Here is a 15,311-nt window from a genome sequence, read left to right as displayed (position 1 = left end):
TGTTATAGTATAAAATATATAAGTTGTTTAGTCTTGATTTTTCTGATCTCTTAAGGATAGATTTGCGAGTTAACTTGTATTGTTTTTAATTTTAAGAATTATTTCATATATATTAAAAGCATATTTAACTATATAAATATTTTTTAAGATTTTAATTGAATAATTAAAAATTTTATTGAGATAAATTAAAATAATAATTATTTTACATGTTAAATTATTATATTATAATTAAAAATTAAAATTTAATTTGTTAGTGTTTATTATTTAAATTATAATATTAATGTATATTTATATATTTAAAAATATAATATAAAAAATTAAATCATTTTTATTTTAACTTTTAAATTAAAAAAAAAAAAACTAATAGGTTAAGACGGACTGATGTGTCTTCGACTTAAACGGATAAGACCAAAATGGATTGATAAATTAAATTTTTTAACTCAATCTCCTTAATGGACTATAAAATAGAAGTTTTGACCCTATAAATATATCTATTAAAAAAAATTAATTATATTTATTATTATGAGGGTGAAATAAAATATACATATTATATTTCTTCACGTATTATCTAACATTTATCTTTAAGATGGTCTTTGCTTAGTTCAAGTCAATTAGAAATACATATATTCAAATATGGTACTGGTTTGGCATTATTTAAAACTTTATTTTAATTTAGATACTATTGTAGCTAATTTAGATACTATTTAAAACTTTATTTTATTCAAACCACCACAAACAACAATAATAACACCATGAAAACCATATATTAATGCAATCATGGTTACATCAATTCCCCTAAACTAATAGGTGGAAAAAAATACAGAATATGCAACCAAAAGGATTTTTCTGCACAAATCGTCAGAGGTTACGTCACACCTAAGGAGTGATCAATACTTAAAATTGACTCATCCATCCTGTGATTCTACAGAAGCTGCCTTGATAAATCCTCCCATACGACTACGTACTATCATATCCTAAATTAGCAACTGCATAATCTAACACTCACCCAAACAGGGCAGTATCACCAACCAGCCAAACCTCTGAAACCAGGAACCAGTCCCAACACGATGCATTAGGAAAAGCAGGGAACAAGATCTTTGAGAGCAAAATGCTGCATGTGTTCTCAAACCATCCGGTATTTGATTGAATCAAAGCGCCTGTGACACAAGTCAGAATGCCGATGTGTGTTAACTTCTATATTGTATATAACCTACTACGAGTCAACCATTTCATCTTGCAACTCGCTCGGCGCAACAAGTCCTGGAATAGAAAGCATTCTTTGTCGTTCCCTATGTCTCTGAGCTGCAGCCTCTTCAGCATAAAGATCTTTGTTATCCTGCGGTAGAGGGACACAATTAACAAACCTTAGCGGTTGGACAAATACACTAAAAACACAAGTCTAACACATAACGATACACTTGTTGCGTCAAATAATCTAAGGGAAGCAAACCAAAACAACAACCAGCCATGATACATAGAACTCCATTAAGGAATTAGAATACCAGGCATGTTGCGAAATCAATGAAGTTACGTATTGAAAAGAACAGGTGCTTTCAATGAGAGAAGAGAATAATTATTTTAAAGAAAACAGTTTTCCTTCAGCTGTTTTTTCGGCTGGTACAAGGTTCTAAACGGTGAAAAGTTTGATTTCAAGAAATTCAAAAATGAAATTATGCAAAAGCTTGGACAAATTTAAATTATCACTTGTACCAGCTTCGTTTAGCAAAAAAATGATGCAGTAGTCAATATTCTATTGGCAAAAGTTCAAACCTCCCAATTGTGGTGCTGGTGAAATGAGGTAAAACATACAGTACTATATAAAGCATTACCTGAGCTGAAAATTCTTTTGACTGTACAAGAAAATCTCGAATGTGAGTTTTAAATATGGCAAGGTCATTTGTTGACTCAAAAAGTCCATTAACAAATTGCGTAACCTGCAAATTTCTTGCAATTAGTCTTCTATTCGGGGAAAGGGATTTATAATATTAGTTTTCTCCTCAATTACCTCTGAAGCAGTCATGTTTGGAAATGATGTGCTTAAAAGTTTTATTGTGAACTCACGTACAAAAGCTGCATTACTTGGGTAAGGATAAGGATTTGTAGCAGCATCCCAAAGAGGCTCCGTTAGGGAGCCAGAGTCAGCCTGATAAATGCCAGACTCTTCAATATAGCAAATTTTCACTGACTAATGAAACAAAAATAAAGGTACGATTTGAAACTGTACCAGACAGAACAAATGTTGAAGCACCAACACATGTAATTTGAACCCAGGTTTATGAAAAGTGTCTGTCAAGACAGCAAATATCTCTTGCTCAATTGTCAAAAAGTACGTCCGATAAAACTGATTACAGAACTCTGATACCTGTTTAATATATGCAAGTAGACATTAAACATTATCTATTTGAGAAAAGCAACGGAAAACTTGAGGGAGGATCAGAATCATCCAGAATAGGAAAGTGAGACAATAACAAACAAGAAAAACTAAGGAAAATAAAAGACCGGTTTGTTTGTGCTCAATTAGAAAAGTGTTTCTTTATTAAAATAAGTTTCTACTTCTTTAGGTCCAATTTGTTTATTAATTTGCAGTTTTCAAGTTTTCTTAAGGAAATTTGGGCCAGTTTGTTTAGCTTAAAACAAGCAGGAGTTTGCCATTAAACAGGTACTTAATTTTTTTTAAATAAGCACTACGAAACAGTGCTTCATCTTCTAAAATAAGTTATTTTTCTTAAAATTGCTTATTGTAGAAACCTGTATTTTAAGTATAAATAAATTGTTTAACAGCTTTGGAAATGAAGTGAGATATGGATTAAATAATAATCAAAGATCACCTGAAATTTCTTCAGCATCTCAAACAATAGGTTTAGCCCAGTCTCAGCGATATTCCTTTCTGTATGCCGAAATGCCCATATTATTGAATCCATAACAAGCTTCAGTTGCTGAAACAAATTACACACAACATCAGAAACCAAATACACTGCCACACAATTGTTCAGCGTAGGCAAAGTGCTAGGTAAGTAAAACCACCTGACTGGACAGGCAGATCAAAGCAGGGAAACAGTGAGTAGCTATGGCACGCAGTAATGAGAAGAACTTTAGCCGATGCTCTGGGTAGTCTTCAAAATTCTTTGTAATCATCTGTGTTCCAGAATAATTACAAATGTTGATATTTAGGTGCAGATATCCAATAATTATACACCATCACAATTGATAGAATATAACAGACAATGAATCAAAACCAGAACTTCTAAGCGATGTCAACTAGGGAAAATAAAGGTGGGTTGGCCATGCTGGAAGTCAATGTAAGGGTATTATGATCAACTATTGCAGTGTCCAATGCAGTTACCTAGACAAATAACCTAGACAATTACCTCCAGTGTGCACTGGAAAACAGCTTCAAATATGCGAGGGACATCTTCAACCATTGCAGCTTTATATCTGCAGAGAATATGAGCGATCTTAGCTTATTCTCTTTCTACAAGCTTATTTTGGCCATGGGTGGACATTATTAGATAATAAAAGAATATAAACGTAGAGTTCTGAGTGTTAACGCTCAATTAATTAACAAATAGAGAGAAGAATTGACATACTTGTTTACAACCGTGGCAAAAAGTGACAAGACCTCTGATTCTCTTGCATCAGGCACATTCCTAGCATAATCTCCAAGAACAGGATCCATCATTGGTGGTACAAAATGTTTTGCAATTTGTGGTTGATCCTCAGCCTTGTCCAAGAATGTATCAACCAGTTTAAGTGTTTCTCTCTTAACCGAACTGCATCAATAACAACAGTATCAAGGTTAACAGCAACCTCGTTAATACAAATTCAATGTTATATTAACCAAACCGACCGTAGAAGCTTAACATAGGATGTTCTAGAAGCAAAAGGTCCACCCTCTGCAATACTTTTCGATATAAGCTCACTATACATTCTGTTGCAGGTAAAAAACATATTAGTCATTATTAATGGGAGGATAAAAGAATCTAATCTGTATATTTGTTGCATAAAACAAAAATCCAGGTCAAAATAATATAAAAACATTTCAGTCAACAGAACATACCGGTACACATTCAACATGTCCAAAAAAATCAATGTGATCTGTGGTAGGAAATATGTTCCTAGAGAAGATGCAACACTTGTATTTGTCTGCAATTAGAAGAAATGTAAAGCACGAGGAGAAACCTAAACAACCGCTACAAACCATGACATAAATATTAATGGTTAGATATGTAATATATAACCATGCCCTTAAGGTTGGGCCATTTGGAATAATTGGTTCATGATACGATATTGAAAGTCTACAATACACTACCATACAAATAATAAGACCCAAGTAGTAAAGAGTTCGTTCTTTGCATCCCCATATATGAAGTAAAAAAATTGAATTTTAACAAAAGGTAAGAAAGCCCATGTGCATTGGCCTCGCTCAAATAATAAGACCCAAAAAGGCTTATGCTTTTATTAACGTACATGCATGTTAGAGAAGTAACATAAACCATTAATGAGGGTCCACCAAACAGCTAAGACTTTCAAAATAATAGTTATATGTCTAACAATTACACATCAACACTTGGTAGAAACTTAAGAAAAGACCAGGTGTTAAAACCCTGCCTAATCATCAAATAACTAGCAAGGTACAACATTATATTATAATGACTCCTATCATGTGCTCAGTACCAAAGTCATTAGATGTATTTTTTTATGAAAGTTTACTGAGAAGGAAGGTTGCCCTATTTCCAAGTAAAGGTAAGGCTAATCTACAAGTTTCACCAAAGGCTTATGGCTGTCCTTCTAATAAGCTATTCATGACGGTCCATTACCAGCAGCAGGAATTAAACCAAAAAACTTATGTTCAACTGCCAATAATGCACACATGAAGAGTACAAAATACAAAAATTCCAATTATGATCATTTACTAATAATGGAATGAACAGAATGTAAGATACGAAGAAATAATTCACCCATCAACAAAGAACAAAGACTTGTGTAGGAAATTCTAAATTTGGAAACAAAAGATCAAACAACAAATTAATCAAAGAACTTATTTTCAGATCCTTCCAAGCATGCAAAGTGGAATTCTCAGGAAATATAAAGTAGAATAAACAAAATTACTAAAATATTATACCTGTAATATATTTAGAACATTTCGGATCACATCTTGATCCTTCAGAAAATCAACATTTTGATGTGCCTTCCCAATAATTTCCATCCATCTCTACAAAAGAATGAGTAGGATGAGAATTCGTGCATGTAAATAACATTAAATAACATACGTACAGGAAATAACGTGGCTTCTTAATTAAACAGATAACCTGATTCGGCAGAACCATCAACTTTTGAAGATATTCATCTCTCTTCTGAACATCAGTCTCCGCTTGAATCATGTAACCAACCTACAATATTTAATCAATTAAAAACATACACATGCAAATATAAGCATATCACCTAAGATTATCAATCAACTTAAGAGAAAAATGGATACCGATTCATAGAACGAGTGTATTTGATGGGGTTCAAGATCCACAATTGTATTTGGAAGAGTAGTAAGAAGTTCAAAAACAAAGGGCCCATTTTCTCCAACCTGACATAATAACTAACATTATTAATATTATTCTTATTATACAAGTAGAAACGTAATATACTTGCTTTTGGGAGGATGACTGTTACCTGGGTGATAACAAATTTACGCTTGCACTTCTGAACTATTTTCAAAAATGTATCGCAGGCCATATCCTAAAATAAGTTAAACATGAACAAAATTACGAAAAATGAATTCTGAATGGTAAAAATATTCTACATGTAAAAGAATGTTTTAATCATTGAAGAATGCACAGTATTTAAATTAAATTTTAGCACTCAAAATTGGAATAAACTACTTGTTCAAAAGAAAAATGAAATAAGTTAGACGTAGGTAAAAACACAAAGCAAGGCATATAAGGATCAGAATAATCAAATCACACATTGAGTTAAATGCACCACTAATATAATCAAGTCTTAAAAGAAAAAAGAGAATAAGAACTAAATTGGAATATTAAAACTAAAAAATCTAATACTGATTTTTTAAGAAAACTTATTTATATAGGTTTGCTGACTGTAGTGTTGAAAGTTTAAGATAGACTTTTAGGGGCATCATATTAAACTATTAAATATGTTTGTAATAGGGGTTTATGACTCTGCAGCAAATTCTGTTTTATTGTAATCTGTGTGATTTAATATTTCTCTTCTGCATTGTCCAAGATATCAATTGATGTATAAATTTCAATTTTAAGTTATCTAACATAAACAAAGCTCCTACCATAAGAAAGACAAGCACAGCCAGGGTTTATTCCAAACAAGTCATGCAAATATCATCAGAGATGACATACATCTAAATGTGACAGAAAATAAAAACACAAATCAAAACCTGAACTCCAGGATGTGTCTCATGCATAAACTCAAACAACTTATTAACAACAGTTTTAAGAAACTTCCAGTGAGCTCTTAAAAACCGTGGATACTGCCCCACAACATACCTGTCAGAAGAAGAAACTGCACATTATTCAACAAAGGAGATGCATCAATAAAAACAAATAGCAAACGAATACACAAAATCACTTACATGATATTACTAGCAATAACAGCTTTGTTATCCTTTCCTTTTGTGATTTCACATAGGTTTAGTAAATCACGAATGACCATAACCAAAAATCTGTTTTCCTGCCACAGAATCAAGATGTGAGTTTTAACTTATTTTTCTTGAAATAACACAACCAACAAAAGAATCCAAAAGAAAAAACAAAGATATTTGCTAGGATACATGTGTAATCTAGCCTATTGGGCCTGCGCATTGTAATGGTCAGAGTACCTGCGCAGGAGCCAATTCTCCTAGATTAGAAAATCTAGCCTAATCAGCTAGACACATACAGCTACTAGGACTCAGTTGAGTTTTAATTAGCTGTCACATCTGTTTGCAACTGTACTGAAAATATCAATATCTGTGATTTTCTAATTTCATATCAGAATAAAAACGATAATCTAGGAATTATTTCAGTCAAATTATTCACACCATGAATACAACTAACATTACTCGGTTGGAAAATTATGTTATACATACATCAATTAAAAATATAAAAAAAATAATACAACATTGAGGATAAAAATATATTTATAATTAGGATATATCAGTTTAGAGTCCATATTACAAAACCAAAATTGATGTTGATATGTACCAACAATTGGGCTTAAATGGCTCTAGTCCTGTTACCATGTTTGTCAAACTCAAACTAGAGTGAAGAAGTAGGACAAGTTGAACTCAATTGTAATTTCCTTGCCTCCAATGACCTTATTACAACAATGATTTACCATGACTCAAATGATTTGAAGAAATTAACTCCTTTTTCAAATGTTTTAACTTCAATAACTTGCTTTTTATGCATTTATAAAAAAATGGGTCATTATTGTAGTTTTATGTTAAATTAGTTTAGTAATTGTGATTTGCTATTTTACTACATTATTTGAATTATTGTTGAGTAAATAGTATCATGTTAAGCATATATGTTATCAATAAGTTTTTAAGTAATATTCTTTTTCGATTATGATGGTAAACTCTGAAGAATTTCCATGCGAACTTCACTAGACAAATTTAGGGAAGCTACACAAGTTTATGTAAACGCTATAGGACTGTAGTTATCAACATCGACTTGGGGCTCTGCCATGCATCTTTTCCAGCATTGCATTTCACCCAGAACCCTTTCTCCCAGTCCTACATCTCTGTTTCTTCTCTATGAAGAGCAGTTCTGGTCTCATTTTGTGTCTTATGTTCTTTTATATTGCCTAAAAAATTAATGAGTTGGATTCTTTGGTTTCTTTATCTTCTCTACTGGGTCTTCTATTATAATCTTTTGGTGTTATGATATATTCATTGTTATTTTCTCATGCTTACCATATTTATAAAATAAATATTTAAAATTGTAACTGAATTTATTAACAAATTATTACTTATTTATATATCATTATCTTACTAGGAATTAAAAAAATATTTTGATAAGGACCATACGATCCCACAACTTTGAATCTTTCAATCTTCAGCCAATCTTAGTAGGATGACATTTTAACAACAGCAGAACAACGTATATTGGGTTGTTCACAATACCTGCTCTTCCATCATGGAACCAGATATAGATCCTATAGCCCAGCACAATGTGTTCAAATTGTTCCACGTCCAGTCCTCACCACTAAGTTGTTTACTTAACTTCCTCAACATCTGCAAATGACAATATAAAAGTTCACTACATCAAGTTCAGATCTTTGCCTAGGGACAAAAATGCATCAATTTTTCAATTACAAGTCAATATACGTAAATAACATTGATACAACGTTGATAAATCCTTGGGTTAATGAAGCACAGCCTTTTTTGCGCATGTACAATACCATCATCAAAGTTTAAATCTAACAACTCATGCAAACTGCCCAAACCCCTCAACAACTAGGGTGACCTTAATGGGTTTTAAAGTTGAACTTATTAATATTATCTTTGAACAAACACCAAATATAAATTGCATCCTAGTTTCTATCCGCGGATGAAAAAAAACGTTCATATTTGGAAAAAACAACGATCCACAAATTGTAATTCACATACCTGCTTTTCAGTATCATCATGGTCAAGATGTGACAAGTAAATAAGAGTCTCCCTCATAATCTGTATAATTGATTGAACTTTGACTAATCAGAATAGATGACAGAAACCTCTCAAATTTATTCTTTAATCATCCAAATAAAGTACAATATTCATTTGTTAACAGCTTCAAACACTTTCAGTATTATTACCTTGTATTGGACAAGAACAGCATTGTCCTTCATTGTTTCTCGCACTATATTCCCATTTTCATCTTCAACTATGAGAACCTCCTCTGGTTTCGCCATACGACAGATCATAAGCATTCTCAACTTTGACATGGGACCAGTATAAAGTTGCCGGCGCTGAAGAAGTTGTGAACCAATGCCATCAACCATACCAGGCACCTACTTGCCATTGAGAAAAATACAATCATGAACCATTCTTAGAATGATGAAAACAGTATATATAATGATCAAGAGAGGCATAAGGAAAATAATAAAATTTTAAAGTTGAACAAAAATACACATTTGAAAATGTTATAAATATTGCCATAATTGAAAACCATTTCAGACAATGTATACTAAAAAATAATGATTTTTAGGTTTAAACCAACTGATCCAAACTATATCTTGTAAATAAATATCTTAGATCTCATAACAGAGACTATAATAGGAATAACCTATGTTAGTGAACTGAAGAAAAAAAACACAAATAAACAATAACTGAAGAAGAGAAAGTACGGAGAAAAAATTTCCATATTTATTTATTACACCTAAGTTTACCAGATTTGATTTTATTAATTAGATTCCAATTACAGCATCGTACTTTATTAGCAAGAAAGAAGACATTTTATTCATTAGATTCCAATTAGATTTTATATTGATTTCTTGGGAAGATGGAATTCGCAAAAGGAATAGTACAAAAATAGAAATGGTTCTCTTAATTGCTTTAGAGTAGAGGAAATTGTTAAGACCAAGAAGAAAATTATGGGTAAAGGACAATACGAAATCAACTTTAAAAAAGAGATAAGTATAGAAACAAGGAATGGAAGATGCCAATGTTGTGAGCGATGTCCCAAACAAGTACCAAACAAACAAACAATGTTACAGCTAACAATACCAATATCAATTAATGTTAACACAAAAAAGGTCAGGAACATATCTTAACAATGCCAGCTCTTGATTTTAACAATCAAGATCAAGGTGTGAGAAAAATAAAAGACAGCACCTGAAGTCCAATCATGCTTGCTGCTGTTGCTGCCGGGTTCTCCAAACCATGGTGTGGCTCAAACAACTCTGCAACCAAGACATTCCAGTAGTCCAGACAGACCTGATATTTTTTGGAAAACAAGTACACATAAAATTCTTGTACATTTCAGAACACTATGTTAGGACACTTCCAATGGTAAGGAGGAAAAGAGGTCAGAGGTCTATCAGGAAAACTTGAGAACGAAAAAAAGTTTGAGCAATCACAACATAAGCATTCAAAGGGAAGCGATAAATGTTATCATAATACCTTAAAAACCTCAGTATCATCCACATATGAGATATTGATGAGATATTCAAGACCCAAAAGCAAGGCAGATATATTCTCTTGAGTGGATTCCAGAATTCGAATATGAACCTGCATACGCAGAAGGATATCACCACACAACTATTCTTGTTAATAAAAACTTGAACACTCAAAAAACAAACGGAAAATAAATACTTGAAATATACATAGAAAGAGAAAATATGAGAAGGAGTTGATGTACAGTAGAAAACTTAGGCACAACAGTTCATGATATGGAACATTCTTTCACTGGGTCACATTACATTTCATTAATATAAACATTCCTTGTAATCACAGATAACATAAAACTGAAAAAATAAACCTGCCTTGAAAAATGATGTGAGGAACAGTGCCACATTTTGTATAAATGCCTAAACAGGGGAAACTTGTCAGAGAGATGCTTCACAAGTAATTTAGTAGTAAACCAGGCTAGCTTATAGCCAAATTACAGAGACTTACTTGTTCCCCACTTGAACCATGTGCATATGCCTCAGGTATATTAGTTGTTGGCGGAAGTATGCTCTGCAGTAAACATAACACTACCCCAGAATCAACCAAAGAAACTATCACATGATCAAAGTAAAACAAAATAGATACAGGAATATGATGAAGCAAATGGGTAAATACAACTTGTAACAGAAAATTATTATTAAAACACACCTGCAACTGAACCATGAATATGTTATACATCTTAATATGAGCATCAAAGTAATTCCGAAATTGGAGGGCTGCAACCTGTGAATATTAAAAAATAGTGATTTCATCTTGAAAGTTTCAGCTAAAATCTTAAACACACAGAGGATGGAGCATACCTCAGTTAAGCATTGCAATGTCAGGTTCTGATATGCTGGAATTGGGAAAAATTTTAGCAGTGTCTCAAGCTGTAATGAACAAAAAGCCAAAAGATTTCAGAATTGCTCAATTGCAGATTTAGTTAAGCAGAAAACTGCACCTACCAATGGTGATTCAAATATATAGCCCAAAGGAATCCATGATAAGAAGGCATGCAATGTAGACAGTGTTGCACATATGAGCTCAGTTCTTTGGGACGCTGATAACACGTATAAGCACAATTCATGTATGAGTTGAAATTCACTGCAAACAGCCAGGTATAATTCTTAGCATTATGTAAGTAATCCTTCCTTCACAACTAAAATGAACTGGAGCTAAAAATCAGGAGCATAAAAAAATAGATAATTGATGTCCAGAATTGAGAAATCAGTTCCAACTATAATCTAACACAAAAAGAGAATGCCATCCCCGGTTACCTTTCGTGATCAATGTATTTGTGCAATTCCTTTCTACATAGTTTACCTCTCAGTATGTCAGAGTGACAATTATACTGTATAATGTGAGTTTGACTCTATATATATTTTCAGCAACAGAAGCTTATCTATTTCTCTACACAATTTAATAAAAATTTCACTTTATTTTGTATTTTCTAGACATTTCAATTCAGAATTCTCTATTTTGATTACTTTATTATTTCCTTATGTTTGTCAGGGCCTATCATAACAATATGTCCTTCCGTAACCAGAAAAACGCCATATCACCAAAGTAAAAGAAAACATGTTGTAGGATTTCCTATAAACAAAGTGGGTCACTATTACCTATTCAATGATTGTTTAAGCTCTTTTATCTTCTGCTGAGTCATCTCTCCTCTTGAAAAATCAAAAACCTCTTCACTCAAGAGCTGAAAGAACATTTTGTAATGTTACTCATTGATTAAAGGAACACTTTTTATGAGAAAAACGATATTTTTTATGAGAAAAACGATGAACATACCTTCAATATTGCCATACAATTCTCACAAATTGTTTCACTTGTTTTAGCTGCTGAAACAAGGTCCGGAATGAAGCTTCTCCATCTCACTGGCCATTCATGCTTCAAAATCTGTGCATGCAGGATTTATTTGAGAAAAACATTCATATGTAGTTAATCAAACAGAAAAAGAATGTGATCAAAGATTGCAACAGAATTATTAAGTGATCGGTAAAAGAAACCAACACATCCATTAGAAAAACAGAGGAAAACTCTAGAAAATGCATAAATTTTATCTAGAAAAATAAAATATGCACAGTATAACTGGATGAGAATAACATAAATAATTAATTGAGCAATATGACATAGGGATACCTGAACTAAAATAATATTGAGTTTGTTGACATACAATCGTTCTGTTCGAAATGACACTTCATTGCGTGATAGCTAAACAAAAAAGGGTTAGTTAAGAAGACAAAAGATGCAAAGAGACTAAAAGCATACAAATCAACACAAGTGTCACTAGCTACAGTCTCTGCATTTTGCAAATGTCGTTGATACCTGTACAATAACATCAGAGATGAAATTTTTCATTCCGTCTCGCTGTTCAGCAGGCAATGCATTCCATCTATATTTAATTACACCTTCTAGAACCTGTATATACAATAGAATTATAGTAACAAAGTGGAGAATTTGTTTGATACCAAATAATGTTGCTTCCATGGATCTATAAACCAGTTGAATGCAGAAGTCAGGGAAAAAAACAGTGTAAACATACACACATAATACACAAGTAAAAAAGTCAATAATTCCATCAACAAAACAACACCAAAATAGTAATTAGACCTCTAGGAAAGTAATTTTGGCTTGAAATACTTCCACTCAAATATTAATTAGTTATAACTGAAACAAAAATAATTATGTCCTTTAAAATAAGCATACTTCCAACTTCGATTATCACTAGTAAAGCTTCAATCTAGCACATACACCTTGATCCATACAAAAAAACATTATCTTCCTTACAGGCTATAACTGATGGTAAATTGCATAGTTATAAGTTACATGTATAATTGATGGTGGTAATTATTTAGCAAGGGTTACAAAATGACATTTGAAGCTAAAGCTATAAATCCCAAAGGGTGGGATGAAAGGGCTGACCCAAAAATGCCGTTACATCAAAGATAAATAATTTCATATATATAAATAAACGTATAAAAAAGGCCCAAAACTAAAGATATATTAAGAACCCACAGTCATAAATCATAATTCACAAACACAATCACCATAAATCTAAGGAATAACTAATTAGGCAAAAGCAATGGATGTCAAAGAACTCGAGGGGTTTAACATTTTGACACATAAGTTGATAGAATCAATTGAAAAATAAAAGGAGAAGATGATGCCATTACAGAAGAAAACAGAGAGGGGCTGCTAAAGGTATGTGTACAAGGACAGAGACGTGAACATACTCAAATGAGACCCGTCAATGGTTAAGAATACCAGCAGCCAACAAAGAACAATTTTGGAACAGTGTGTCATAATATGCCAAACTTGGCCAGAAACTACACCAGCAAGTAGGGTTGGCTCAGAGTTCAGAGCAGACATAACATAGATCAACTTTTCAAGTGTTTTTGTACTAATCATCAAAACAAAGTGTCTCAACCTATACTGCCAAAGGAAATCTCCAACTGTCAACAAAAAATGGAGTTGCTTAACTCCATTTTGATGGACCATATTATGCCATGACAACTTTAAGAATTTTAATAACATTTCCACTTCAACTCAACAACTATAAAAATGTGGCATGGGCTTTTAGAGTTTGGCATTGTCTTTGGAGTGTTGGATGTTGAAAATGTTTACAAATTTAAATGAAAGGAAAGATAATGAAATATTAAGTTCAATGAACATTGCCCCTGCGTGTAACTTCTATTAACTAGGCTAACCCATGACTATAATATCATTTTAAAAAGTGAATTTTAAGTCTAACTAAATCCTACTTAACAGGTTTGGAATGTGAAATTTGCACTTATATATATACTCTAAATTAGTTTCATCTTTAGTCAATGTGAACTTTCAACTGTAATCAACACAGAGATTCTTTTGCATCCCAATTTTCATTAAATTTTTTTAAAATTTTCATTAAAAAAATTATCTCTAGTCCCTTTTTTCTGGTTCCATACTAATAACTTCAACATTAGTTGGTCCCTGCATCTCACAATTTCCTTCATATTTTATTAATCATCATTGTTGCATGCAGTGGTTATATCTTTGTACTAAAATTCATGAAGTTGTTAAGCAACATTTATTATAAATGTTTTTTAATTGAGTATGCCAAGTAAGTTCTGAACATTCATTTGGGCATTGGAGTTTAACTTAAGGTCCTGTCTCCTGGAACTTAATTGTAGAACAACTCCACCAACTCCTGGAACTTAAAGTATGATTCTCTGTACAGGATGTTTACGTCTTACAAATGAAAAATAAACATCAGCTATTTACCCCACATTATCGATCATGAAACAAACTCACCTGCAAGGCAAAGAACTTTGTATTTAGGCTTTGAGTGTTCTGTAAAATATGCATAACTTGGAGCCACGTATCAGGATTATTTTGCAAATCGCGTAAAATCTGGTCAGCAGCAGTTCTCTGCATTATTATAAAGAATCATTACTCAAGCATCCAAAAAGCAGGTATAAACAAGTAGAAAAAATTGACATGTTTCCTACATTGACAATGCTACCAAGAATTCCATTTTCCAAGTCCACCTTAGTGAACCAAGTCAGTGACTCTAGAAAGAATAATTACGAGAGGCCAAAGCAATTTAATAGTGAATGATTAAAAATAATAACTCCGTATACAGCTTGGCTAATGATAAACCCTAAGCGCGTAAGAGACTTCTGTTCGGAAACACTGTTCTCACTCATTGGGAGGCACGAAGAGACAATGAAAGCTAGAAGTTTGGAGAAGCCAAACGGTGAGTGAAGATGAAAAGAGAATGTCATAGTGAAGCAAGAAATAGGCAAATTGGAGAGAATGTTGAATAGTGGAGACGCAAGGGAAAGAACAAGAATGACGAAAAAGAAGAAGAAGCAACCTGTTCCTTGGATCCGGTACCATAGAAGGCAGCGACAGTGGCGTCGAGTAAAGGCACATCAATAGGTTGGGTTAAATCCCTGAGCTTCTCCGCGGCCATGGAGTAGTGTGCGATAAACCCTAGAATCTGAGACGAGAAGGAAATGGAAGATGAGAGAAAATATTGCTGTAAAAGATTTGATTTGATTTGAGAAAGGAGAAAGAGGGAGTTAGGGAGGGAGAGGGAGTTTGGACTTGGTACGTTATATATTGAGAGAGAACACATATGACAGCTTGAATTTGAAGCAGAGTTGGAAATTTCGAAACAAAATTATTA

General features: G+C 32.7%; 1 protein-coding gene across 1 annotated transcript; it reads right to left on the bottom strand.

The window, feature by feature from the left end:
• Positions 1-745: 745 nt before the first annotated feature.
• Positions 746-15,223, bottom strand: LOC124832042 (protein EXPORTIN 1A-like). Its single transcript, XM_088100472.1, has 32 exons — positions 14,997-15,223; positions 14,432-14,548; positions 12,467-12,559; positions 12,281-12,352; positions 11,930-12,037; positions 11,755-11,837; positions 11,101-11,239; positions 10,957-11,025; positions 10,805-10,879; positions 10,604-10,666; positions 10,471-10,515; positions 10,109-10,216; positions 9,821-9,922; positions 8,803-8,997; positions 8,615-8,674; positions 8,129-8,239; positions 6,596-6,693; positions 6,401-6,509; positions 5,665-5,730; positions 5,480-5,578; positions 5,310-5,390; positions 5,123-5,212; positions 4,058-4,143; positions 3,848-3,928; positions 3,588-3,770; positions 3,369-3,435; positions 3,025-3,135; positions 2,829-2,936; positions 2,225-2,362; positions 2,006-2,143; positions 1,830-1,934; positions 746-1,336 (listed from the first exon to the last, which is right to left on the bottom strand). Exons 1-32 carry the CDS (start codon positions 15,093-15,095, stop codon positions 1,214-1,216), a joined length of 3,222 nt encoding a protein of 1,073 aa, XP_087956598.1. The 5' UTR covers positions 15,096-15,223; the 3' UTR covers positions 746-1,213.
• Positions 15,224-15,311: the final 88 nt, after the last annotated feature.

The sequence above is a fragment of the Vigna umbellata genome, chromosome 10, assembly GCF_029865625.1.
Source record: "Vigna umbellata cultivar VRB3 chromosome 10, Vumbellata_1.0, whole genome shotgun sequence".
Taxonomy (NCBI): Eukaryota; Viridiplantae; Streptophyta; class Magnoliopsida; order Fabales; family Fabaceae; genus Vigna; species Vigna umbellata.
The sequence above is the reverse complement of the archived record's forward strand: the minus strand, read 5'-3'. Positions and strand labels throughout refer to the sequence as shown.